This window comes from Triticum aestivum, chromosome 6B (assembly GCF_018294505.1).
Source record: "Triticum aestivum cultivar Chinese Spring chromosome 6B, IWGSC CS RefSeq v2.1, whole genome shotgun sequence".
In the NCBI taxonomy this organism is placed as follows: domain Eukaryota; kingdom Viridiplantae; phylum Streptophyta; class Magnoliopsida; order Poales; family Poaceae; genus Triticum; species Triticum aestivum.
Genome location: NC_057810.1, coordinates 393,657,189 through 393,680,610, shown reverse-complemented (window position 1 = coordinate 393,680,610; position 23,422 = coordinate 393,657,189). Strand labels below are relative to the sequence as shown.

At 43.9% G+C, this 23,422-nt stretch overlaps 3 protein-coding genes and 2 long non-coding RNA genes across 12 annotated transcripts in view; 1 reads left to right on the top strand and 4 right to left on the bottom strand.

Moving 5' to 3' along the window:
* Window positions 1-327: 327 nt before the first annotated feature.
* Window positions 328-2,575, bottom strand: LOC123137241 (uncharacterized). Its single transcript, XR_006467951.1, has 4 exons — window positions 1,822-2,575; window positions 1,260-1,675; window positions 1,076-1,148; window positions 328-448 (listed from the first exon to the last, which is right to left on the bottom strand). It is a non-coding gene; the product is annotated as an uncharacterized lncRNA (long non-coding RNA).
* A 458-nt stretch (window positions 2,576-3,033) lies between these two features.
* LOC123139231 (uncharacterized) lies at window positions 3,034-5,443 on the bottom strand. Its single transcript, XM_044559033.1, is given in 3 exon segments — window positions 3,034-3,184; window positions 4,070-4,269; window positions 4,616-5,443. Coding segments are annotated over 3 exon segments (1,179 nt in total).
* A 10,776-nt stretch (window positions 5,444-16,219) lies between these two features.
* Window positions 16,220-18,466, bottom strand: LOC123137240 (uncharacterized). The gene is made up of 4 exons (XR_006467950.1): window positions 17,713-18,466; window positions 17,151-17,566; window positions 16,967-17,039; window positions 16,220-16,340 (listed from the first exon to the last, which is right to left on the bottom strand). It is a non-coding gene; the product is annotated as an uncharacterized lncRNA (long non-coding RNA).
* A 458-nt stretch (window positions 18,467-18,924) lies between these two features.
* On the bottom strand, window positions 18,925-21,334 carry LOC123139230 (uncharacterized). Its single transcript, XM_044559032.1, is given in 3 exon segments — window positions 18,925-19,075; window positions 19,961-20,160; window positions 20,507-21,334. Coding segments are annotated over 3 exon segments (1,179 nt in total).
* Window positions 21,335-22,275: 941 nt separating this feature from the next.
* LOC123137238 (probable protein transport Sec1a) overlaps window positions 22,276-23,422 on the top strand; it is an 84,108-nt gene continuing 82,961 nt past the window's right edge. For 2 of the 8 annotated variants that reach the window (XR_006467948.1, XM_044556906.1), the window contains exon 1: window positions 22,277-22,602. Coding sequence is in view for 7 of the 8 variants with exons in the window: in XM_044556906.1 (XP_044412841.1) it covers window positions 22,314-22,602 (289 nt within the window). In the remaining variant the exon portion in view is untranslated. Of the gene's footprint in view, window positions 22,603-23,422 lie in introns of all 8 variants that reach the window. The other 6 variants (XM_044556900.1, XM_044556902.1, XM_044556904.1 and 3 more) reach the window with 5 other exon arrangements.

Here is a 23,422-nt window from a genome sequence, read left to right as displayed (position 1 = left end):
TTAATGACATAAGGGAAAGTCTCAATGAATTCAACCCATTTAGCATGTCTACGATTCAGTTTAGCTTGACTTTTAATATGTTTCAAAGATTCATGATCAGAATGTATAAAAAATTCTTTGGGCCATAAATAATGGTGCCATGTTTCTAAAGTCCGAACAAGAGCATATAATTCTTTATCATAAGTAGAATAATTCAGACTAGGCCCACTCAATTTTTCAGAAAAGTATGCAATAGGTTTGCCATCTTGTAATAACACACCTCCTAATCCAATTCCACTAGCATCACATTCAAGCTCAAATGTCTTATTAAAATTAGGAAGTTGGAGTAAAGGAGCATGTGTCAACTTATCTTTCAACACCGTGAAGGCTTCTTCCTGTGCGGTACCCCAAACAAAAGGCACATCCTTCTTTGTAATCTCATTGAGAGGTGTAGCAATGCTGCTAAAATCTGTCACGAAACGCCAATAGAATCCAAGTTGTGGCAGTAAGAAAACTACCTAGGAACACATATGCAGGAGGTGATTACCAAAACAAAGAACTGATAAATTTAGCATTAACAAATGTAGAATCTTTTTGTTTTCAAATTCACAGTTTAACTTAAAAAAAATAAAGATGGGACAGAAATCAACATATGTTAAACTGGTGCTGCCAACAGTTCTATAATTAATCACTAATCATCAATCTAATCTAATTTCACTTCATACTCTGTAGCACTGAAAGCATACTCCTTAAGTGAAAACAAATCCATAAGTTGCCCATATCTCCAAAAATGACAACTCTTTGCAAAAATTCTTCCCCGTGATAAGAAGGAGCATCAAATAATAAACATAGATCCATGCTGGTCATATAAAATGCATATGTCCAACATATCTATTAATCCATCTAGTTAGAAGCCTAGAACTACATATACATGTTCCAAATCAGTGAAATAGCAAGGTCCAAAACGCAAAATCAGATCCATGACTACGTATGTGTGGGCTTCAATCACAAATATGTTGGAAAAAATTAAGCATCGGCTGGAACCCGTGTAAAGATTCAGAGATGTTCATGGCATTACAGAAAAAAGATAAAATACCTTCCTTTGCCAAACCAAACAGACATGGCTTGCTGATCCAAACCCGAGTAGCTCCCAAACTCTCTATGTTCTGCTGCATTAGGGTAGAAACAAAGGGGAAGAGACACGAGAGAACAAATTGCTCAATTCATTAGGACTATAAAAAAGGTTCTTCAGGAATATATATGTTTAGAAAAGCACATACCACTCTGTCTCCCTCCGAAAGCCGCCACGAGCAGCACCACAATGCACGTCTAGAGCAGCACGATGGTGCCACCCACAGGCTAACCTGTGCCATCGGCCACACCTTCGCGGCCTTCACGACAGCGCCCATCTGATTTGTAGCACCTCGCGGGGAAGATCTGCAGAACAATGAAAGAAACTACATTCTTCGGCATTATATTTATGTGTACTTGATGTAGAGAGAAAGCTACAATAATACATGACTCTTCTAATCGATAAATCAGCTTGGGGATTATGTGAACATCAACTAGATTGGTGCACAACTCTATACCTGTAACATATGCATCAACTTTGATTATCTAATATGCACTAGATCATACACCCTATGTATAGATCCATCTTTACTTCCCTCACACCTTTCAAGCCCTTGACATTAACCTGAATTCATGCAAAGTGAGAAAAAATCAAATCCAGGGACATCATTAGTTGTCACACTTAGAAGTGGGATAAATCATGGGATGACAAATGAAATAGAACAAACATGTATAATCCTGCTATTCTTGCCATGCAAATCGGGCAAATACCTGAAGCAGTTTAGGTGTACAAATCACCTCAGCAGCTTCGCTTGTCTCAAGCAAACCATGTGTCAACGATTCAAAACCTGCAACACGAAAATGTATTAGGGCTAGTTGAAGAGAGCAGATGAAGAAACTATAGAATCGAAGATGAGAGAGAGGCCATGGCTACCACCCATCCACATTCACGACCCACGGTCTCATCATCCTAGCCCGCAGCCATGCCTTGCCGCCGGAGCCGAGCGTGCCGTCCTGCGACCTCCTCTCCCTAGCCGGAAGTCGTCGCCCGCCCGCGCCGCCTTTCTGCTCACGCTGGAGTTCCGCCGGGAAACCATGGCCGCGTCCGCCGTCGATCCGCTCCAGCCGGCGACCCCGAGCGCCCACCGCCTCGAATCCGTACAGGGGCTGCCGGATCCATCCATCCCCGACCTCCCCGCCCCTCAAACTGCCGCCTGTCGTCGCGGTGATCGGCGGCGCTGCCGCTACCCTCTGCCTCGCCTCCATGCACGAGGTCAACGGCACCCAACCACCATCGGGATCCTCTCCGTCCTTGCGTGTCCCCGAACCCGCCGCAGATCGACGAGAGAGAAGGGGCCTAGGGCACGGCGGATGGGAGAGGCGACGACGGCGGCCGATAGGTGGTGTGAGAGAGACGGGACCGCTTGCGTGTACGCGAAAGAAAGGGAGCGGAGGGGGCGATGTATGTGGGCTCTTACTTAGCCTAATCCCAGCAGACAAGTGGACCAACGAGGCAAAAATATTTCAACGATGAAACAATGCCAACATGAACGTCGCGAGAGTGTGCACATTGCGCGACTATTAACGGGTTCGAAAAAACATAGTCTAAGAGACTGCAGGATATTGTGAGACTGCAGGATATTGCGGCCCAGTTCTTTTTAGCTTTTGATTCTCCAGAATCAGCTTTTGGGAAACTTCCCACAGAATCAACTTCTCTCAGAATCAGCCGTCGAGTTCTTTTCTGAGATTTTGATCTCTGATTATGGGATGAGTTGTATGCTGAAATGTCTGTAATGTCCCTGAACTAAAACTAAGTGTTGAATTGCTAACACTTGGTTGTTTTGAACAAATTATCGTCGAATATGAGCATGAATACGATTTATGAATATTTTAGCTTGCTAAATATTACAATAAAGAAGGTTTCCAAGTTGCCTTCGCTACAAAATAAGATGCTAAATATTATTACAAATAGACTGACTAATCTCATGGTACAAGACTGGTAGCAATAGCATCACGTGTTTCGGCCATGGTACCATCATCTTCTGGTGGTAGAGCGTTGGCGCCTGTAAATGGCAATGGGGGCTGCACATACGCATCATTGTTAAACTTGTCAAAATGCTCATCATGCAACTTGCTATCACGAATGAAGTTGTGGAGACACATGCATGCAGTGACAATCATCTTTTGGCTCTCCGATTTGTACCGTGGTATGCCTCCAAGAATTCGTCATTTCATCTTGAGAACACCGAATGTTCTTTCAATGACATTTCGCAAAGAAGAATGACGATGGTTGAATGTCTCATGTCTACCAATGGGTGAGTGTTGTTGGAACTCTGGTACATGGTATCGTTGCCCTTTGTATGGTGCTAGATATCCAACCCTGTTTGGATATCCGGAGTCCACAAGGTAATATTTATCTATAGTAAAACATCATAAGCTATTAGAAATGTAGTACGTATCATCATGTACATAACAAAATACATACAAGAGATTACCTGTGGGAGGTTGTGGAAAATGATCATAACAAACTATAGCATCGCTCCATACACGTGTGTCATGAACAGATCCGGGCCATCCAGGAACAACAAAAGTGAACCTCATATCGAAATCACAGACTGTCATGACATTTTCACTTGTAACCCCTTTCCTATTCCTGTGTTGTGGCTCCAACTCCTTAGGCACAATCACTTCAATGTGTGTTCCATCTATGGCTCCAATAGCATTTTTGAAATGAGGCCAGAACTTTGTTTTTCTTAGTATGGGGTGCGGTTCAGAGAAAGATGGATCAATAGGCCTAATGAAATCACCAGCCATGCGGTCCACACACTCCAAAACCTCATGAAATTTTTTGTTGATGACAGAACGACTATGTCCAAACCGATCTGCTACATTATCAGTGGTTTGGCACGTCCCCAAAGTCCATAAAAACTGTGCCAATGCTTCTTTCGATGATATGTTGCAAGTTGACTTAAGCCCGTACTTCTCAACCAACAATTCATGCAATGAGTAAAAAACTGACCTTCTCATTCTGAACATAGAGTAGAAAGCTTTTGCATCTTGCTCCTTCTCTGCCACCCATTGGAGGCCTGTAACAAGGTGCGACTTTCTTGGTGCATACGGCAATCTCTCACTTGGCGACCCCACTTCCATAGAACATGCAAACATGGCCAAATCCCATTCCTTATCTGATCCATCTGAAGATTCATCTGAAGTGTCCATCTGCCACATAAACATACACAGGAGAGTTTAGCAACAACATACAAAATTACCAACAATAGTTATACATGATACAATACAATTCCAAAGCAAACAATTATGTTCTGAACAAGTGAACATTGCATTATGAGAGCAAACAACATGTTCAGGACATTACAAGTTGGAAGCAAAGGACTGGGTTCACAACATTACATGTTTCAAAGCAAATAGTTGGAAGCAAATGATACATATCGGTTCACATCATTACAAGTTCAAAGCAAATAGTTGGGTTCTACTTATTTTTGTTGAGCTCCCATGTCCTCTCTATCCATCGAAGCCTTGCACTAGGTTCATGATCCTTGAATGTTACAAAAATATCACGATATTTCCTTTCCAACATAAGATGGGAAGCATAGAAATGCACATCACTCCCGGGTTTAGCACCATCTGCAATCACCATGTTCATCATGTCTCCAATCTCCTTTCTTGTTGTATCCCCTCCTAGGTTTCCCTTTCTCTTTTCTCTTGCACCAAAGAGGTCAACCATACGTACAAGTGTATCAGTTTTAACACTTTCATTTGACCACTTCTCATTCATCCTAGGACTTGGCGAATAAGAACATGGCATCTTCTTCCCAATCTTGGCACGCTTCGTACGAGGTGTAGCTTCGACATCATGACTTTCACAACCTGAATCATCATCCATATTAAAGCGAGATGAACCACTTTGATATGTGGGAATTGGCACCCTAGCATGTTCATTTGTGACACAGCAAGCATCAAACACCTCTCTCATTTTGTCCTCCTCTGCTAGTGGAGCATACCTTTATCACTCACTACTTGAATGAATGACATGGCAGCAAAATACCTTTATCTCAATTGCCCACCACTCATCTGTAGCTGCAATGGTCTTTGTATATTCATCTCTACCAATGCCAGTTGCTTTTTGAGTCAATGTCTTCCATACACTGTAGTCTGCTCTACATATATCCCATCTATTCTTCAGTTGGTCGAAAGAATAATTTCTCCCGAAGCGCTCATTGAACTTTCTAACCAAATTAGCTTTTCCAATGTCGGTTAAAGTGGTGCCACCACGGTTATTAGCTCGCACCTCCTCTACACATGCATCCATAAAAATGGTATGCGCTGCACTGTCCCAGTTTGCTTTAGGGGGCTTGGTTTTCTTTTCTTTCTCCATCTACAACGTCTATCATTAGCACAAAGCAGTAGCAACACAGAACCACTCACAACTAGCATTGAGCAATTGTAGTAGAAAAAAGAATTTTAAAAAATCATCTACCTACACAGTACAGAAAAGAACTCTTGTTCCTTGTAGAGAAAAGAGCTACAAATCAAGCAAATCTAACAAATAAACTAACATCATCTACATCCATCCATCAATCAAGCAAATCATCTACGTCTATCTAGCAATCCATTGTTCCATGTACAGAAAAGAGCTACAAATCATCTACATCCATCTATGCATCCACTCTTCTATGTACAGAGAAAATACAAGAGAGAGAGAGATGGAGAGAGAGAGGCTCACCGAGGCAGCGGATAGAAGACAGCAGCAGCCGGCTGGATGGGCTCGTCGGGGCCGGCGGAGGACGGCGGGGAGGGCGGAGGATCTCAGGGGCTGGCGGGATGGGGGGCGGAGGAGGCGGCGCTGAGCACTGCTTTGGCCGGCCGGATGGACGCGTCGGGGCGGCGCTCGTCTGCTCCGGCAAGGTTCCGATAAGGCGCGCGTCTGGGCTCGAGGGAGGAGGGGCGGCGGGTCAGGAACCCTAGCGGCGGCTGGAGGAAACAGAGCGAGAGCGAGGGGGAATCGAGCGAGGACAGGGGAGCGAGCGGCAGATGTGTTTTCTGGGCTGCGGTCGGTCGGGCTGTGGAAGGGCATTTTGCCTGTAATTTCATGGTGAGATAGGGGTACAGTCTGAAAACCCAAACGTTTTCATTTGCGGGAGGTCCAGAATCGCCAGAATCGACCCAAAACGCTGCTTTTCAGTTGCACTGTCGATTGTGGTCTAATTTTGACGATTCTACAGAATCAAAACGAGTTCTTTCTAGCTTTTGATTTTTTCAGACCCAGAATCTGCATAATCGGGTCAAAAGAACCGGGCCGCGACTTTTCTGGTAACGCTGGGGCAGTCTGGTAAATTCCTGCGCCGGTGGCGGCCGATGACGGTCTGGTCTTGGTGGTCTTGGGAGCCGCGCACTCCCGTTTCTTCTTCCTCTCGCACGCGGTCGCTGCATATTCTCCCACACCCCAATTTCTGCTTCTACTTCGTGTCCTCCGATCGCACCCAACTTCAGCAAGTTAAACGTGGGTTGTCTCTACCCTACGGCCACAAACAGAGGCCTCGACACCGGAGGGAGGCGGTGAGATCTCCCGGCGGCATGTCGTTAGATTCGGACTCCTCTTCGCAGGGCGGCGACCGCCGGAGCTTCCGGCAGATCACACGAGACCGTAACCACTCCTTTTGCTCCCCTCCTCCCCCGCCTCTTCTGATTTTGATTTGCTTGCCTAATGTTGTCACTGGAACTGGGCCGCTGGATCTAGCTGCTTGTGGAGTTGGAGAAATTGGGATTGTCGTGTAAACTTGTTGTTTAGGGCTCATAGCGGAGTAGGTTATTTTACACGTTTGTTGCCTTTAACTTTAGGTCTTCAAAATGCTTCATTACCGTTGAACTGTGAGTTGTAGTCGTATCAGCCAGTTGGGTAGCCATTTGTTTCGTTATATTTGTTGCTCGAGTATGTGCTTCTCAATATACGGAGATCATGTCTAATGGATTATGGGGCAAGCTAACACACTGGACAATCGGGGCATCACATCTCCTTTTTCCCCAAGGAAACACAAAAGCTTCGCGTCTAGATGCATTGATAGAAGAAAAAGTGCCTTAGAAATATGCTCACTTTAGGTGCCTAAGTGCGCCCTGTCAGTGCCTTAGAAATATGCTCACTATAGGTGCCTAAGTGCCCGCTTTAGGCGCATAGGCGTCAGAGCGGGTGGTACTCGCCTTAGGTTGCTTTACCGCCTTATAAACGACGCTGATTACAATGCCACGCCCCTGCTCCTAAGTGCGAGGTTCGATGGAAGAAGCGTCGCGAGCCACCGCCCTTGCCAACGCACCGAGGCTCAGCTCGGGTAGCATTGGGCAGGCCGATGATGTTGGGCTGCTCGCTATCAAAGATGGCCGCGTTTCTCTGCTTGTAGGTCCACCAAACTGTGAGCCTGATGATCAACGAGGTAATCCCCCCCCCTTCCCCGAAACCTGAATAATGGCAAGGAGCTCTTTTTGAGTAGTAGGCAAACCATATTTCCAAATTAGCCTATTTACTTCATATTTATATCTTCATGTGTAATGAGGATATTATTTATGAAGAAATAGTGAGAAAATGTTTGAGCTAATATAGGTATCGAAACCTATGTTTTTAAGGCAGTAAGGCGATCTAAGGCGCTGGGGGGGCGCCTTATCGCCTAGGCGACGCCTAAGCGCCTAAGGCGGACGCCTAAGCGCCTAAGGCGGGCATATTTGTAAGGCGCTGGCGGGGCGCCTTATCGCCTAAGCGTCGCCTAATTTGTTGCGAACTACTTGTCCATCTTCATCTTGCTTGTTGCGAAACACCCATTTGGTATCGATGATGTTGTGGTTGTTGTCGGGCTTCTCAACCAATGTCCAAACTTGGTTTCTCTCAAAGTTGTGTAGCTCTTAATGCATAGCATTTATCCAATCCGGATCTTCCAATGCTTCTTCAACCTTCATAGGTTCAATGCTAGAGATGAAAGAATAGTTTTCACAAAAGTTAGCTAAACGAGTTTTAGAGCGACTAAGTCTCCCGGTTTGAATATCATTGTAGATTTGCTCGATGGGATGGTCTTTAGCAATTCTTGCTCGAACTCGTGAAAGCTTTTTCTTGGTTCTTGGTTAAACTTCTTCTTGGCCTTCTTCATTGTTAGCGTTGTCGTTCTCTTGTCATGGTGGAGAAGGAGGTTGTTGACGTTCATCTTGATGCACTTCCTCGTTTTCTTCATCTTGGTGTGTCCCATTTGTGGATGCTTCCATATCAACTCTTGGTTCACCTTGTCATGAAGTAGAAGCTTCCACTTGGACGGACGAGGTACTCTCCTTCACCTCCGTTGGACGGACCTTGCCAATAGACAAGTCCTGTATTGCTTCCGAAGGATCTTTGTCTCCGGTGAGGAGCTCGTATGCCGTCTTGCCGAGTAGCTTGTGAAGATACAAGCGATTTGTTGCATGACAAGTTGTCTCAACCGCTTCTGCCAAAAAGTGCTTCGGTGTCTTGTACTCATCAAGCATCGTTCTCGCCATTTCGATGAGCGTCCGATTATTCCTCTCAACAACTCCATTTTGTTGAGGTGTGTACGTAGCCGAGAACTCGTGTGAAATCCCTTCTTCGTCAAGAAAGGTGTCCACATTTGCGTTCTTGAACTTCGTTCCATTGTCGCTGCAAAACCTTCTTGATCTTCACTGCAAATTGATTTTGGGCCTTCCTAGCAAAGTTTTTGAAGATCTTTTGGATCTGCGATTTATCATCAAGAAAGAACACCCACGTAAAACTTGAAAATCATCAACTATAACTAGACCAAAAGAATTTCCACCAAGACTCTTGTAAGAGTTGGGACCAAAAAGATCCATGTGAAGTAGCTTGAGTGGCCTCCTTGTGGTCATGATGTTCTTCATGGGATGCCTTCCTCCAACCTGTTTACCTGCCTGACAAGCACTGCAAAGTCTATCCTTATCAAATATGACATCATTAACACCAAGGATATGATTTCCTTTAATAAGCTTGTCAAGGTTTCTCATGCCAACGTGACCTAGTCGTCTATGCCATAACCAACCTTTTGAGGATTTAGCAATGAAGCAAGTTTTAGGTTGAGCCTTTTTAGTGAAATCAACAATGTATAGATCACCTCTACGCACACGGTAAAGACCATTTTATGATTATGTCGACGAAACACTTGGCAATCTACTTAAGTAAATAGGACATTGAAACCAAAATCAGCAAGTCTAGATACTGAAAGTAAGTTGTAGCCAAGAGATTCAACGAGCATGACATTTTGTATGGAGCTATCATGTGATATGGCCACCTTACCGAGGCCAGCCACCTTACACTTTGAGTTGTCACTGAAAGTGACATACTTTCGAGGACAATCGTTTTCAGCAAGCTCATGAAACATGTCTTTATCTCCGGTCATGTGATCGGTACATCCATTATCAAGAACCCATTCCTTTCCTCCTGACATATATCCCTGAAGATTTGCCATAAGACCAAAGTGTCTCATTGCATCATCAAGATCGAAGTCACTATCATCATCCTCATCACAGTATCCATGTTCAACATCGTCATGTGGTGGATCAAACCCTAGAGAGGGTAATTCGTTAGAGTGAGTTTGACAATGATCTTGCTTATGAATTTTTATAGCTTCGGAAATAATATCGCTAATAATTCCAACATCTCCTTTGGCACGCATAAGGTTTGTAAGCTCAGACAAACAATTACCAAACATAGGATCACTAGAATTCATCTTACTCAAGGCAATAGACTTATGGAGAATTTCATCAAGATTTTTAAAGGAATAATTCGGAAAGCGTTCCTCAAGAAATTTCCATATAGTGTAGGCACACTTAAGGGTAGGCAAACATCCAATTAAGTTTCTAGGCAAGCCTCTAATGATAAGTTCGGCAGTTCTAAGATTGCGGATCATGTCAATTGACTCATCTAGAGTAGGATGCATAGGATCAACATGAGGTGCACAAGGACTAGCAATGTACTTGTTCAAATGATATTGATTGAAAATAACAAGCATCTCATTTTTCCACTCATGAAAATACTCTCCATCAAGAATAGGCACTCTATGTCTAAGACTCCCCAAAGTAGACTCATCCATCTTCCTCCAATGGTGATTAAACCAAGGCAATGGAGACCAATGCTCTGATACCACTTGTAGGACCTTGCGAAGAGGTGTCTAGAGGGGGTGATTAGACACTAAGTACCAAAGTTGCAGTTTTTAACTTCTTTAAGTTTAAGTGGAGTTTAGGCACAAGTTTAACATTCACAATACATAACAAGCAAGCATGCAAAGAGTATATGAGCAGGGGAAAGTAAAGCATGCAACTTGCAAGAATGTAAAGGGAAGGGTTTTGGAGGATTCAAACGTAATTGGAGACACAGATGTTTTTGTTGTGGTTCCGATAGGTGGTGCTATCGTACATCCACGTAGATGGAGACTTCAACCCACGAAGGGTAACAGTTGTGCGAGTCCACGGAGGGCTCCACTCACTGAGGGTCCACGAAGAAGCAACCTTGTCTATCCCACCATGGCCGTCGCCCACGAAGGACTTGCCTCACTAGCGGTAGATCTTCACGAAGTAGGCGATCTCCTTGCCCTTCCAAACTCCTTGGTTCAACTCCACAATCTTGTCGGAGGCTCCCAAGTGACACCTAGCCAATCTAGGCGACACCACCCTCCAAGAAGTAACAAATGGTGCATTGATGATGAACATAATGATTTGAAGAATAATGCACATATTCATAGCCCTCAGCTCTACCCTGCGAAACAGAAGGGTTAGCACGATGATGATCATATGAGGACTTTGACCTTTTTGAGGAATTTGATCCACGTGAGGAATTTGGTCCACTTGAGGACTTGGATCCATATGAAGAATTTGGTTCATATGAAGAATTTGATCTGGAATTCCTATTCTTCACAGGTGGTGTCATGAGGACATTCACCTGAAGACTTTCAAGGCAACTTTTGGGAACCCAGATTTTCTTCATAGGGGAACCGTTCCTGCAGTTAGTCCCAACATATCTAGCAAATACTTCACCATTCTGATTTTTGAACAGTTTATAGTTAGAGTCAAATGACTCATCAGAAAAATGAGGAGATTCACATGTAAAGCCAGATAAGTGGGATGGATCAACTGGAGGTCCCTTTGCAGCAACCCATGAGGTTTTGGGGTACTGCTCAGGCTTCTAATATGTTCCATCAGCATTGAGTTTCCTCTCAAAGGCAATACCCTCTTTCCTAGGGTTTCTGCTGAGGATCTGCTTTTTGAGCACATCACAAAGAGTCTGATGCCCTTTGAGGCTTTTGTACATGCCTGTCATGTACAATTCCTTCAGCCCTGCATCATCAGTGATACTTGCATTGTCCTCAGATGAGGAATTAGTGATAGCAGAGACATATGAAGAATTTGTAGCATTAGAAGCATTTGAACATTCAGGTGAAGAATTAGCAGTTTCACGTTCAATGCACTTCAGACATGGAGGAACAAATTCTTCCTGGGTAGTGCTGATTTGTTGAGCAAGTAATGAATCGCGCTCCTTCTGAAGATCTTCATAATCCACTCTTAGCTTTTCAAGATCTTGCTTTCACTGAAGAGATTCAGAAGAAAGCTTCTCGTGATCAGACAAGAGAGTATTATGATGATCTTGAAGGGCGTCAAACTTGGACTGAAGTCTCTGAAGACTCCCAGCCAATGCTTTTGACTGATCCATTTCTTCACCCAACATATCATCGCTCTTATTAAGCATGTATTAAACTTTTTCCAAAGCTCTTTGTTGTTTAGTGGCAAGGGAAGCAAGTTTGACATAGCTGGGGCCAAATTCATCACCTGATTCATCATCACTTGATTCGGAAAGGTAGCATTCAGTTACCTTGGCACCCTCTGCCATGAGGCACGGTGAAGAGGATGATGATTCAGGTGCGAAAGTCATCTCTTTGAGAGAATCCTTGTAATCCTCAAACCAAGGATCATGACGAGTACGATGACCTTCATAGACCTCAGAAAGCTGGTCCCAGATTAGCTTCGCGTGATTGAGGTGCATGACGTTCCTGAACTAATAGTGCGTTATATCGACTAGGGGGGTGAATAGGCGATTTTTATGAATTCTTTACTGAGGAATTTGCTGGTGAGGAAATTCCTAAATGAAGAACTACTAGCACCGGAATAAGTACTCAGAAGTAAACATAACAGAACACAAGCATAGTCATCATGATGAAATGAAGACAAGCACAGAGTACAGAGAGCGTAAACACAGGATAACACTAGAAAGAAGACGGACAGACTGAAGAAACTGATCTGAGGAAATTGAGAAAGTCTTCAGTCAAAGTCTTCAAACAGATGTGAACAGGCACACAACAACAGACATGAGGAAATGAAATAGTTGAGGAAATAGAACCAGTAAGCTTGGTGAAGACAATGATTTGGTAGACCAGTTCCAACTGTTGTCTCAGTTGTACATCTGGTTGGAGTGGTTGAGTATTTAAACTCGAGGACACCCAGTCCCGGACACATAGTCCTCACCGTATTCTCCTTGAGCTAAGGTCACACAGACCTCGCCCAATCACTCGTGGTAAGTCTTCAGGTGACTTCAAAACCTTCACAAACTCGGTCACTCAGCGATCCACAATTCCTCTTGGATGCTCTAGACCTTGACGCCTAACCGTCTGGAAGAAGCACAGTCTTCAAAGGAAACAAACGTCGGATCCACGCAGGATCAATCTCTTCAGTGATGCTCAATCACTTTGGGTTTGTAGGTGTTGGGTTTTGGGTTTTCCTCACTTGATGATTTTCGCTCAAAGTCCTCGGAGGATAGGATGCTCTCAATTAACAAGTGTCAGTTTCTCTCAGAGCAGCCAACCAGCTAGTGGTTGAAGGGGGTGGCTATTTATAGCCTAGGGAGCAGACCGACATGATAAGACATAAATTCCCTTGTCTGATATGACCATTAGGTGGGTAGATATTTTGGAACCGCTGGCGCATAGCACAGCAACGGTCGGAATTTTGACTATCAAAATCCTCAGGGCTATCATGATCCTCACTGTGTAGGCAATTCACACTGGTGAATTCCTAACTCCTTAGTCAGAACAAATTCCTCAGAGACCAGAAGAACTTCGTCTCTGTCACTGAAGAATATGACCAAACTGTATGAGATTTCCAATGGCTTCACTCGAAGGGATTGGTAGGTGTAGGATTTTGAGTTGAGCATCACATGGAAATCTTTCCTTAATATTTCCTCGACCCCCTTTAACAGTACGGTGTTTCCTATGACTCAACAAAGAGAAAATGAAACTACAAAAACAAAAGTCTTCACCCTTCATGTTCCTCGAATGATTGGTAAGTCTTCAAGGTCACACCAATTTCTTCACTTTCAAAGTCTTCAGAAATCCAAAGTCTTCAGTTGAAGAACTTCATTTTTAGGGGTCGACTTTCTCTGTAAATATCAAACTCCCCATAGACTTATAGTCCTGTGTACACTTCACAAACGCATCAGTCCCTTAACCTATAAGTCTTCAATACACCAAAATCACTAAGGAGCACTAGATGCACTTACAGCCCTGAGCGTCGCCCTTGGGACTTGATAGAGGCAAAGGTGTCCCGATGTTTCAATGAGATGGTGGCTATTGTTTTCTGTGGGGGTCGACCTTGACGATCCGAATACGAACGTGCGAGACGTCATGCCTTAGCAATCGCTAAACCAAGTTCCGAGGGGTTATTGACCATGCCGGAGCATGATCAACCTGACCACGAGGGTCTATTTTCCTGCGAGCAAACAAAGAACAAGCAAGAATCTGAGATTGCAATCTGGATATTGCGAATATAAGATGAAAGCTTTATTGATCAAGATGGGGTTCTGTGACGTCTTGGTTTGGTCGTTGAACACAAACGAAGTACGCGAAGTTGCAGCTATGGCAAACTTTTAATCTAAACAAAATCCAAAGTCTAAACGGTGGCCTAAGAGCTGTATATATGGAGGAAGAGGGGGGGATTTCGTGGCCCTTAGTGGAGGGGTCCGAAACCAACCCTATCTCTTGTTTCCCCACACATACGGACTCTAAAAATAGTCTATACTTATGTATTTCGAAATTACATGGGCCTGGCCCAATAAAAAGGTGACGCAGCACCTAGAATAGCCTCTGGACGAAATTTATAAAGTGACATCTTGTATATTTTGTCCAAGGCTTCATGCACTCATTATGGTGGCTTCAAAGTCCTGAAATCATCACTTGTAACTCCGCTATTGTTCCCCTTGCACATGCCATCATCTCCATGCTTGGTCTTGCTCCAATGTTCATCCTTCTCCAAGCTAGGCCCTTCATTTGTAAGCAAAACAAATGTATCCAATTTAGGCAGCATCATATTCTCGTGAACATTAGAATCATTACCAAGAAACGAAAGTACCTGGTAATTTAATTGGCGTGCGCGAGCTCTAGTAATTGGCCCAGTATGTATAGCAGCAGGGGCTGTGGGTGTAACAATGGTATTGATGTCCTCATCATCCTCCCCTTCTTGAAATGAAGTCGTCCTCGACGGAAGTTCATCTTCCTCTCCCAAATAAGGCTTCAAATCTGCAATGTTAAAAGTGGGACTAACCCCAAAATCTGCAGGCAGCTCAAGTTTATATGCATTATCATTTATTTTCTCTAACACCTTAAAAGGTCCGTCAGCACGTGGCATTAGCTTTGATTTGCGCAAATAAGGAAATCTATCCTTACGCAAATGTAACCAAACAAGATCTCCAGGTGCAAACTCAACATGTTTTCTACCCTTATCTCCAGCAAGTTTATATTTAGCATTCATACGCTCAATGTTTTCCTTAGTTAACTCATGCATTTTTAAAATCAATTCAGCACGTTGTTTAGCATCAAAATTAACCTTCTCCGAAGATGAAAGAGGCAACAAATCAATAGGTGTACGAGGTAGGAACCCATACACAACTTCAAAAGGGCACATCTTAGTAGTAGAATGCAATGAATGATTATAAGCAAATTCAATATGAGGCAAGCATTCCTGCCACATTTTCTTATTATTCTTCAAAACAGCCCTAAGCATAGTGGACAATGTTCTATTGACTACTTCAGTTTGTCCATCAGTTTGGGGTGACAAGTAGTACTAAAAAGCAGTTTAGTCGCCAACTTAGCCCATAAACATCTTCAAAAGTGGCTAAGAAATTTAGTATCACGATATGAAACAATAGTATTTGGCACACCATGCAAGCGAATAATTTCACGAAAGAACAAATCAGCAACATTAACAGCATCATCACTTTTATGACATGGTATAAAGTGTGTAATTTCCGAGAATCTATCCACGACAACAAATATGCTATCCCTCCCCTTCTTTGTTCGAGGTAAACCTAAAACAAAGTCCATAGATATATCCTCCCAAGGAACACTAGGTACAAGCAAAGGCATATATAAACCATGAGGATTGAGTCGTGACTTAGCTTTTTGACAGGTAGTGCAGCGAGCAATAAAACGCTCAACATCCCATCTCATCTTTGGCCAAAAGAAATGTGTAGCAAGTACTTCCTCCGTCTTCTTCACGCCAGTGTCCCATTAATCCTCCTCCATGCGCCTCCTGCAACAACAAAAGACGAATAGAGCTAGCTGGAATGCATAGCTTGTTAGCACAAAACACAAATCCATCATTAACAATGAACTTGTTCTATGTTCTCCCTTCTTTACAATTCTGCAATACATCTTTAAAATCACCATCATGCTCATATTGATCTTTGATGGTCTCCAAACCAAATATTTTGAAGTCAAGTTGTGAAACCATAGTATAGCGACGAGACAATGCATCAGCAATAACATTTTCTTTACCCTTATTGTGTTTAATGACATAAGGGAAAGTCTCAATGAATTCAACCCATTTAGCATGTCTACGATTCAGTTTAGCTTGACTTTTAATATGTTTCAAAGATTCATGATCAGAATGTATAAAAAATTCTTTGGGCCATAAATAATGGTGCCATGTTTCTAAAGTCCGAACAAGAGCATATAATTCTTTATCATAAGTAGAATAATTCAGACTAGGCCCACTCAATTTTTCAGAAAAGTATGCAATAGGTTTGCCATCTTGTAATAACACACCTCCTAATCCAATTCCACTAGCATCACATTCAAGCTCAAATGTCTTATTAAAATTAGGAAGTTGGAGTAAAGGAGCATGTGTCAACTTATCTTTCAACACCGTGAAGGCTTCTTCCTGTGCGGTACCCCAAACAAAAGGCACATCCTTCTTTGTAATCTCATTGAGAGGTGTAGCAATGCTGCTAAAATCTGTCACGAAACGCCAATAGAATCCAAGTTGTGGCAGTAAGAAAACTACCCAGGAACACATATGCAGGAGGTGATTACCAAAACAAAGAACTGATAAATTTAGCATTAACAAATGTAGAATCTTTTTGTTTTCAAATTCACAGTTTAACTTAAAAAAATAAAGATGGGACAGAAATCAACATATGTTAAACTGGTGCTGCCAACAGTTCTATAATTAATCACTAATCATCAATCTAATCTAATTTCACTTCATACTCTGTAGCACTGAAAGCATACTCCTTAAGTGAAAACAAATCCATAAGTTGCCCATATCTCCAAAAATGACAACTCTTTGCAAAAATTCTTCCCCGTGATAAGAAGGAGCATCAAATAATAAACATAGATCCATGCTGGTCATATAAAATGCATATGTCCAACATATCTATTAATCCATCTAGTTAGAAGCCTAGAACTACATATACATGTTCCAAATCAGTGAAATAGCAAGGTCCAAAACGCAAAATCAGATCCATGACTACGTATGTGTGGGCTTCAATCACAAATATGTTGGAAAAAATTAAGCATCGGCTGGAACCCGTGTAAAGATTCAGAGATGTTCATGGCATTACAGAAAAAAGATAAAATACCTTCCTTTGCCAAACCAAACAGACATGGCTTGCTGATCCAAACCCGAGTAGCTCCCAAACTCTCTATGTTCTGCTGCATTAGGGTAGAAACAAAGGGGAAGAGACACGAGAGAACAAATTGCTCAATTCATTAGGACTATAAAAAAGGTTCTTCAGGAATATATATGTTTAGAAAAGCACATACCACTCTGTCTCCCTCCGAAAGCCGCCACGAGCAGCACCACAATGCACGTCTAGAGCAGCACGATGGTGCCACCCACAGGCTAACCTGTGCCATCGGCCACACCTTCGCGGCCTTCACGACAGCGCCCATCTGATTTGTAGCACCTCGCGGGGAAGATCTGCAGAACAATGAAAGAAACTACATTCTTCGGCATTATATTTATGTGTACTTGATGTAGAGAGAAAGCTACAATAATACATGACTCTTCTAATCGATAAATCAGCTTGGGGATTATGTGAACATCAACTAGATTGGTGCACAACTCTATACCTGTAACATATGCATCAACTTTGATTATCTAATATGCACTAGATCATACACCCTATGTATAGATCCATCTTTACTTCCCTCACACCTTTCAAGCCCTTGACATTAACCTGAATTCATGCAAAGTGAGAAAAAATCAAATCCAGGGACATCATTAGTTGTCACACTTAGAAGTGGGATAAATCATGGGATGACAAATGAAATAGAACAAACATGTATAATCCTGCTATTCTTGCCATGCAAATCGGGCAAATACCTGAAGCAGTTTAGGTGTACAAATCACCTCAGCAGCTTCGCTTGTCTCAAGCAAACCATGTGTCAACGATTCAAAACCTGCAACACGAAAATGTATTAGGGCTAGTTGAAGAGAGCAGATGAAGAAACTATAGAATCGAAGATGAGAGAGAGGCCATGGCTACCACCCATCCACATTCACGACCCACGGTCTCATCATCCTAGCCCGCAGCCATGCCTTGCCGCCGGAGCCGAGCGTGCCGTCCTGCGACCTCCTCTCCCTAGCCGGAAGTCGTCGCCCGCCCGCGCCGCCTTTCTGCTCACGCTGGAGTTCCGCCGGGAAACCATGGCCGCGTCCGCCGTCGATCCGCTCCAGCCGGCGACCCCGAGCGCCCACCGCCTCGAATCCGTACAGGGGCTGCCGGATCCATCCATCCCCGACCTCCCCGCCCCTCAAACTGCCGCCTGTCGTCGCGGTGATCGGCGGCGCTGCCGCTACCCTCTGCCTCGCCTCCATGCACGAGGTCAACGGCACCCAACCACCATCGGGATCCTCTCCGTCCTTGCGTGTCCCCGAACCCGCCGCAGATCGACGAGAGAGAAGGGGCCTAGGGCACGGCGGATGGGAGAGGCGACGACGGCGGCCGATAGGTGGTGTGAGAGAGACGGGACCGCTTGCGTGTACGCGAAAGAAAGGGAGCGGAGGGGGCGATGTATGTGGGCTCTTACTTAGCCTAATCCCAGCAGACAAGTGGACCAACGAGGCAAAAATATTTCAACGATGAAACAATGCCAACATGAACGTCGCGAGAGTGTGCACATTGCGCGACTATTAACGGGTTCGAAAAAACATAGTCTAAGAGACTGCAGGATATTGTGAGACTGCAGGATATTGCGGCCCAGTTCTTTTTAGCTTTTGATTCTCCAGAATCAGCTTTTGGGAAACTTCCCACAGAATCAACTTCTCTCAGAATCAGCCGTCGAGTTCTTTTCTGAGATTTTGATCTCTGATTATGGGATGAGTTGTATGCTGAAATGTCTGTAATGTCCCTGAACTAAAACTAAGTGTTGAATTGCTAACACTTGGTTGTTTTGAACAAATTATCGTCGAATATGAGCATGAATACGATTTATGAATATTTTAGCTTGCTAAATATTACAATAAAGAAGGTTTCCAAGTTGCCTTCGCTACAAAATAAGATGCTAAATATTATTACAAATAGACTGACTAATCTCATGGTACAAGACTGGTAGCAATAGCATCACGTGTTTCGGCCATGGTACCATCATCTTCTGGTGGTAGAGCGTTGGCGCCTGTAAATGGCAATGGGGGCTGCACATACGCATCATTGTTAAACTTGTCAAAATGCTCATCATGCAACTTGCTATCACGAATGAAGTTGTGGAGACACATGCATGCAGTGACAATCATCTTTTGGCTCTCCGATTTGTACCGTGGTATGCCTCCAAGAATTCGTCATTTCATCTTGAGAACACCGAATGTTCTTTCAATGACATTTCGCAAAGAAGAATGACGATGGTTGAATGTCTCATGTCTACCAATGGGTGAGTGTTGTTGGAACTCTGGTACATGGTATCGTTGCCCTTTGTATGGTGCTAGATATCCAACCCTGTTTGGATATCCGGAGTCCACAAGGTAATATTTATCTATAGTAAAACATCATAAGCTATTAGAAATGTAGTACGTATCATCATGTACATAACAAAATACATACAAGAGATTACCTGTGGGAGGTTGTGGAAAATGATCATAACAAACTATAGCATCGCTCCATACACGTGTGTCATGAACAGATCCGGGCCATCCAGGAACAACAAAAGTGAACCTCATATCGAAATCACAGACTGTCATGACATTTTCACTTGTAACCCCTTTCCTATTCCTGTGTTGTGGCTCCAACTCCTTAGGCACAATCACTTCAATGTGTGTTCCATCTATGGCTCCAATAGCATTTTTGAAATGAGGCCAGAACTTTGTTTTTCTTAGTATGGGGTGCGGTTCAGAGAAAGATGGATCAATAGGCCTAATGAAATCACCAGCCATGCGGTCCACACACTCCAAAACCTCATGAAATTTTTTGTTGATGACAGAACGACTATGTCCAAACCGATCTGCTACATTATCAGTGGTTTGGCACGTCCCCAAAGTCCATAAAAACTGTGCCAATGCTTCTTTCGATGATATGTTGCAAGTTGACTTAAGCCCGTACTTCTCAACCAATAATTCATGCAATGAGTAAAAAACTGACCTTCTCATTCTGAACATAGAGTAGAAAGCTTTTGCATCTTGCTCCTTCTCTGCCACCCATTGGAGGCCTGTAACAAGGTGCGACTTTCTTGGTGCATACGGCAATCTCTCACTTGGCGACCCCACTTCCATAGAACATGCAAACATGGCCAAATCCCATTCCTTATCTGATCCATCTGAAGATTCATCTGAAGTGTCCATCTGCCACATAAACATACACAGGAGAGTTTAGCAACAACATACAAAATTACCAACAATAGTTATACATGATACAATACAATTCCAAAGCAAACAATTATGTTCTGAACAAGTGAACATTGCATTATGAGAGCAAACAACATGTTCAGGACATTACAAGTTGGAAGCAAAGGACTGGGTTCACAACATTACATGTTTCAAAGCAAATAGTTGGAAGCAAATGATACATATCGGTTCACATCATTACAAGTTCAAAGCAAATAGTTGGGTTCTACTTATTTTTGTTGAGCTCCCATGTCCTCTCTATCCATCGAAGCCTTGCACTAGGTTCATGATCCTTGAATGTTACAAAAATATCACGATATTTCCTTTCCAACATAAGATGGGAAGCATAGAAATGCACATCACTCCCGGGTTTAGCACCATCTGCAATCACCATGTTCATCATGTCTCCAATCTCCTTTCTTGTTGTATCCTCTCCTAGGTTTCCCTTTCTCTTTTCTCTTGCACCAAAGAGGTCAACCATACGTACAAGTGTATCAGTTTTAACACTTTCATTTGACCACTTCTCATTCATCCTAGGACTTGGCGAATAAGAACATGGCATCTTCTTCCCAATCTTGGCACGCTTCGTACGAGGTGTAGCTTCGACATCATGACTTTCACAACCTGAATCATCATCCATATTAAAGCGAGATGAACCACTTTGATATGTGGGAATTGGCACCCTAGCATGTTCATTTGTGACACAGCAAGCATCAAACACCTCTCTCATTTTGTCCTCCTCTGCTAGTGGAGCATACCTTTATCACTCACTACTTGAATGAATGACATGGCAGCAAAATACCTTTATCTCAATTGCCCACCACTCATCTGTAGCTGCAATGGTCTTTGTATATTCATCTCTACCAATGCCAGTTGCTTTTTGAGTCAATGTCTTCCATACACTGTAGTCTGCTCTACATATATCCCATCTATTCTTCAGTTGGTCGAAAGAATAATTTCTCCCGAAGCGCTCATTGAACTTTCTAACCAAATTAGCTTTTCCAATGTCGGTTAAAGTGGTGCCACCACGGTTATTAGCTCGCACCTCCTCTACACATGCATCCATAAAAATGGTATGCGCTGCACTGTCCCAGTTTGCTTTAGGGGGCTTGGTTTTCTTTTCTTTCTCCATCTACAACGTCTATCATTAGCACAAAGCAGTAGCAACACAGAACCACTCACAACTAGCATTGAGCAATTGTAGTAGAAAAAAGAATTTTAAAAAATCATCTACCTACACAGTACAGAAAAGAACTCTTGTTCCCTGTAGAGAAAAGAGCTACAAATCAAGCAAATCTAACAAATAAACTAACATCATCTACATCCATCCATCAATCAAGCAAATCATCTACGTCTATCTAGCAATCCATTGTTCCATGTACAGAAAAGAGCTACAAATCATCTACATCCATCTATGCATCCACTCTTCTATGTACAGAGAAAATACAAGAGAGAGAGAGATGGAGAGAGAGAGGCTCACCGAGGCAGCGGATAGAAGACAGCAGCAGCCGGCTGGATGGGCTCGTCGGGGCCGGCGGAGGACGGCGGGGAGGGCGGAGGATCTCAGGGGCTGGCGGGATGGGGGTCGGAGGAGGCGGCGCTGAGCACTGCTTTGGCCGGCCGGATGGACGCGTCGGGGCGGCGCTCGTCTGCTCCGGCAAGGTTCCGATAAGGCGCGCGTCTGGGCTCGAGGGAGGAGGGGCGGCGGGTCAGGAACCCTAGCGGCGGCTGGAGGAAACAGAGCGAGAGCGAGGGGGAATCGAGCGAGGACAGGGGAGCGAGCGGCAGATGTGTTTTCTGGGCTGCGGTCGGTCGGGCTGTGGAAGGGCATTTTGCCTGTAATTTCATGGTGAGATAGGGGTACAGTCTGAAAACCCAAACGTTTTCATTTGCGGGAGGTCCAGAATCGCCAGAATCGACCCAAAACGCTGCTTTTCAGTTGCACTGTCGATTGTGGTCTAATTTTGACGATTCTACAGAATCAAAACGAGTTCTTTCTAGCTTTTGATTTTTCAGACCCAGAATCTGCATAATCGGGTCAAAAGAACCGGGCCGCGACTTTTCTGGTAACGCTGGGGCAGTCTGGTAAATTCCTGCGCCGGTGGCGGCCGATGACGGTCTGGTCTTGGTGGTCTTGGGAGCCGCGCACTCCCGTTTCTTCTTCCTCTCGCACGCGGTCGCTGCATATTCTCCCACACCCCAATTTCTGCTTCTACTTCGTGTCCTCCGATCGCACCCAACTTCAGCAAGTTAAACGTGGGTTGTCTCTACCCTACGGCCACAAACAGAGGCCTCGACACCGGAGGGAGGCGGTGAGATCTCCCGGCGGCATGTCGTTAGATTCGGACTCCTCTTCGCAGGGCGGCGACCGCCGGAGCTTCCGGCAGATCACACGAGACCGTAACCACTCCTTTTGCTCCCCTCCTCCCCCGCCTCTTCTGATTTTGATTTGCTTGCCTAATGTTGTCACTGGAACTGGGCCGCTGGATCTAGCTGCTTGTGGAGTTGGAGAAATTGGGATTGTCGTGTAAACTTGTTGTTTAGGGCTCATAGCGGAGTAGGTTATTTTACACGTTTGTTGCCTTTAACTTTAGGTCTTCAAAATGCTTCATTACCGTTGAACTGTGAGTTGTAGTCGTATCAGCCAGTTGGGTAGCCATTTGTTTCGTTATATTTGTTGCTCGAGTATGTGCTTCTCAATATACGGAGATCATGTCTAATGGATTATGGGGCAAGCTAACACACTGGACAATCGGGGCATCACATCTCCTTTTTCCCCAAGGAAACACAAAAGCTTCACGAGATTAGAATCCTCACTGTATTCATCTTTGCAACTGGGGCGAATGTTTCGTCATAATCAATACCATACGTTTGGCTGTACCCTCTGGCTACTAGTCTTGCCTTGTAACGCTCAACCTTACCCTCAGGATTCTGCTTCACTGTGAAGATCCACTTACAACTGACTGCCTTCTTCCCATCTGGAAGATTCGCTAGCTCCCATGTTTTGTTCTTTCTCAGGGCCTCCAACTCTTCCCTCATGGCTTCACACCACTTTGGATCTTGTCTTGCTTCTTTCCAGTCTTTAGGAACAATCACGACTTGAAGTGATGCGACAAATGCTCTAAATGAAGGTGATAGGGCTTCATAGGTGACATAATTACTGATGTCATGCTCAAGATTGCCCTTGCTCAAAGTTTTCCTTGCTACTTCCTGCTTGAGA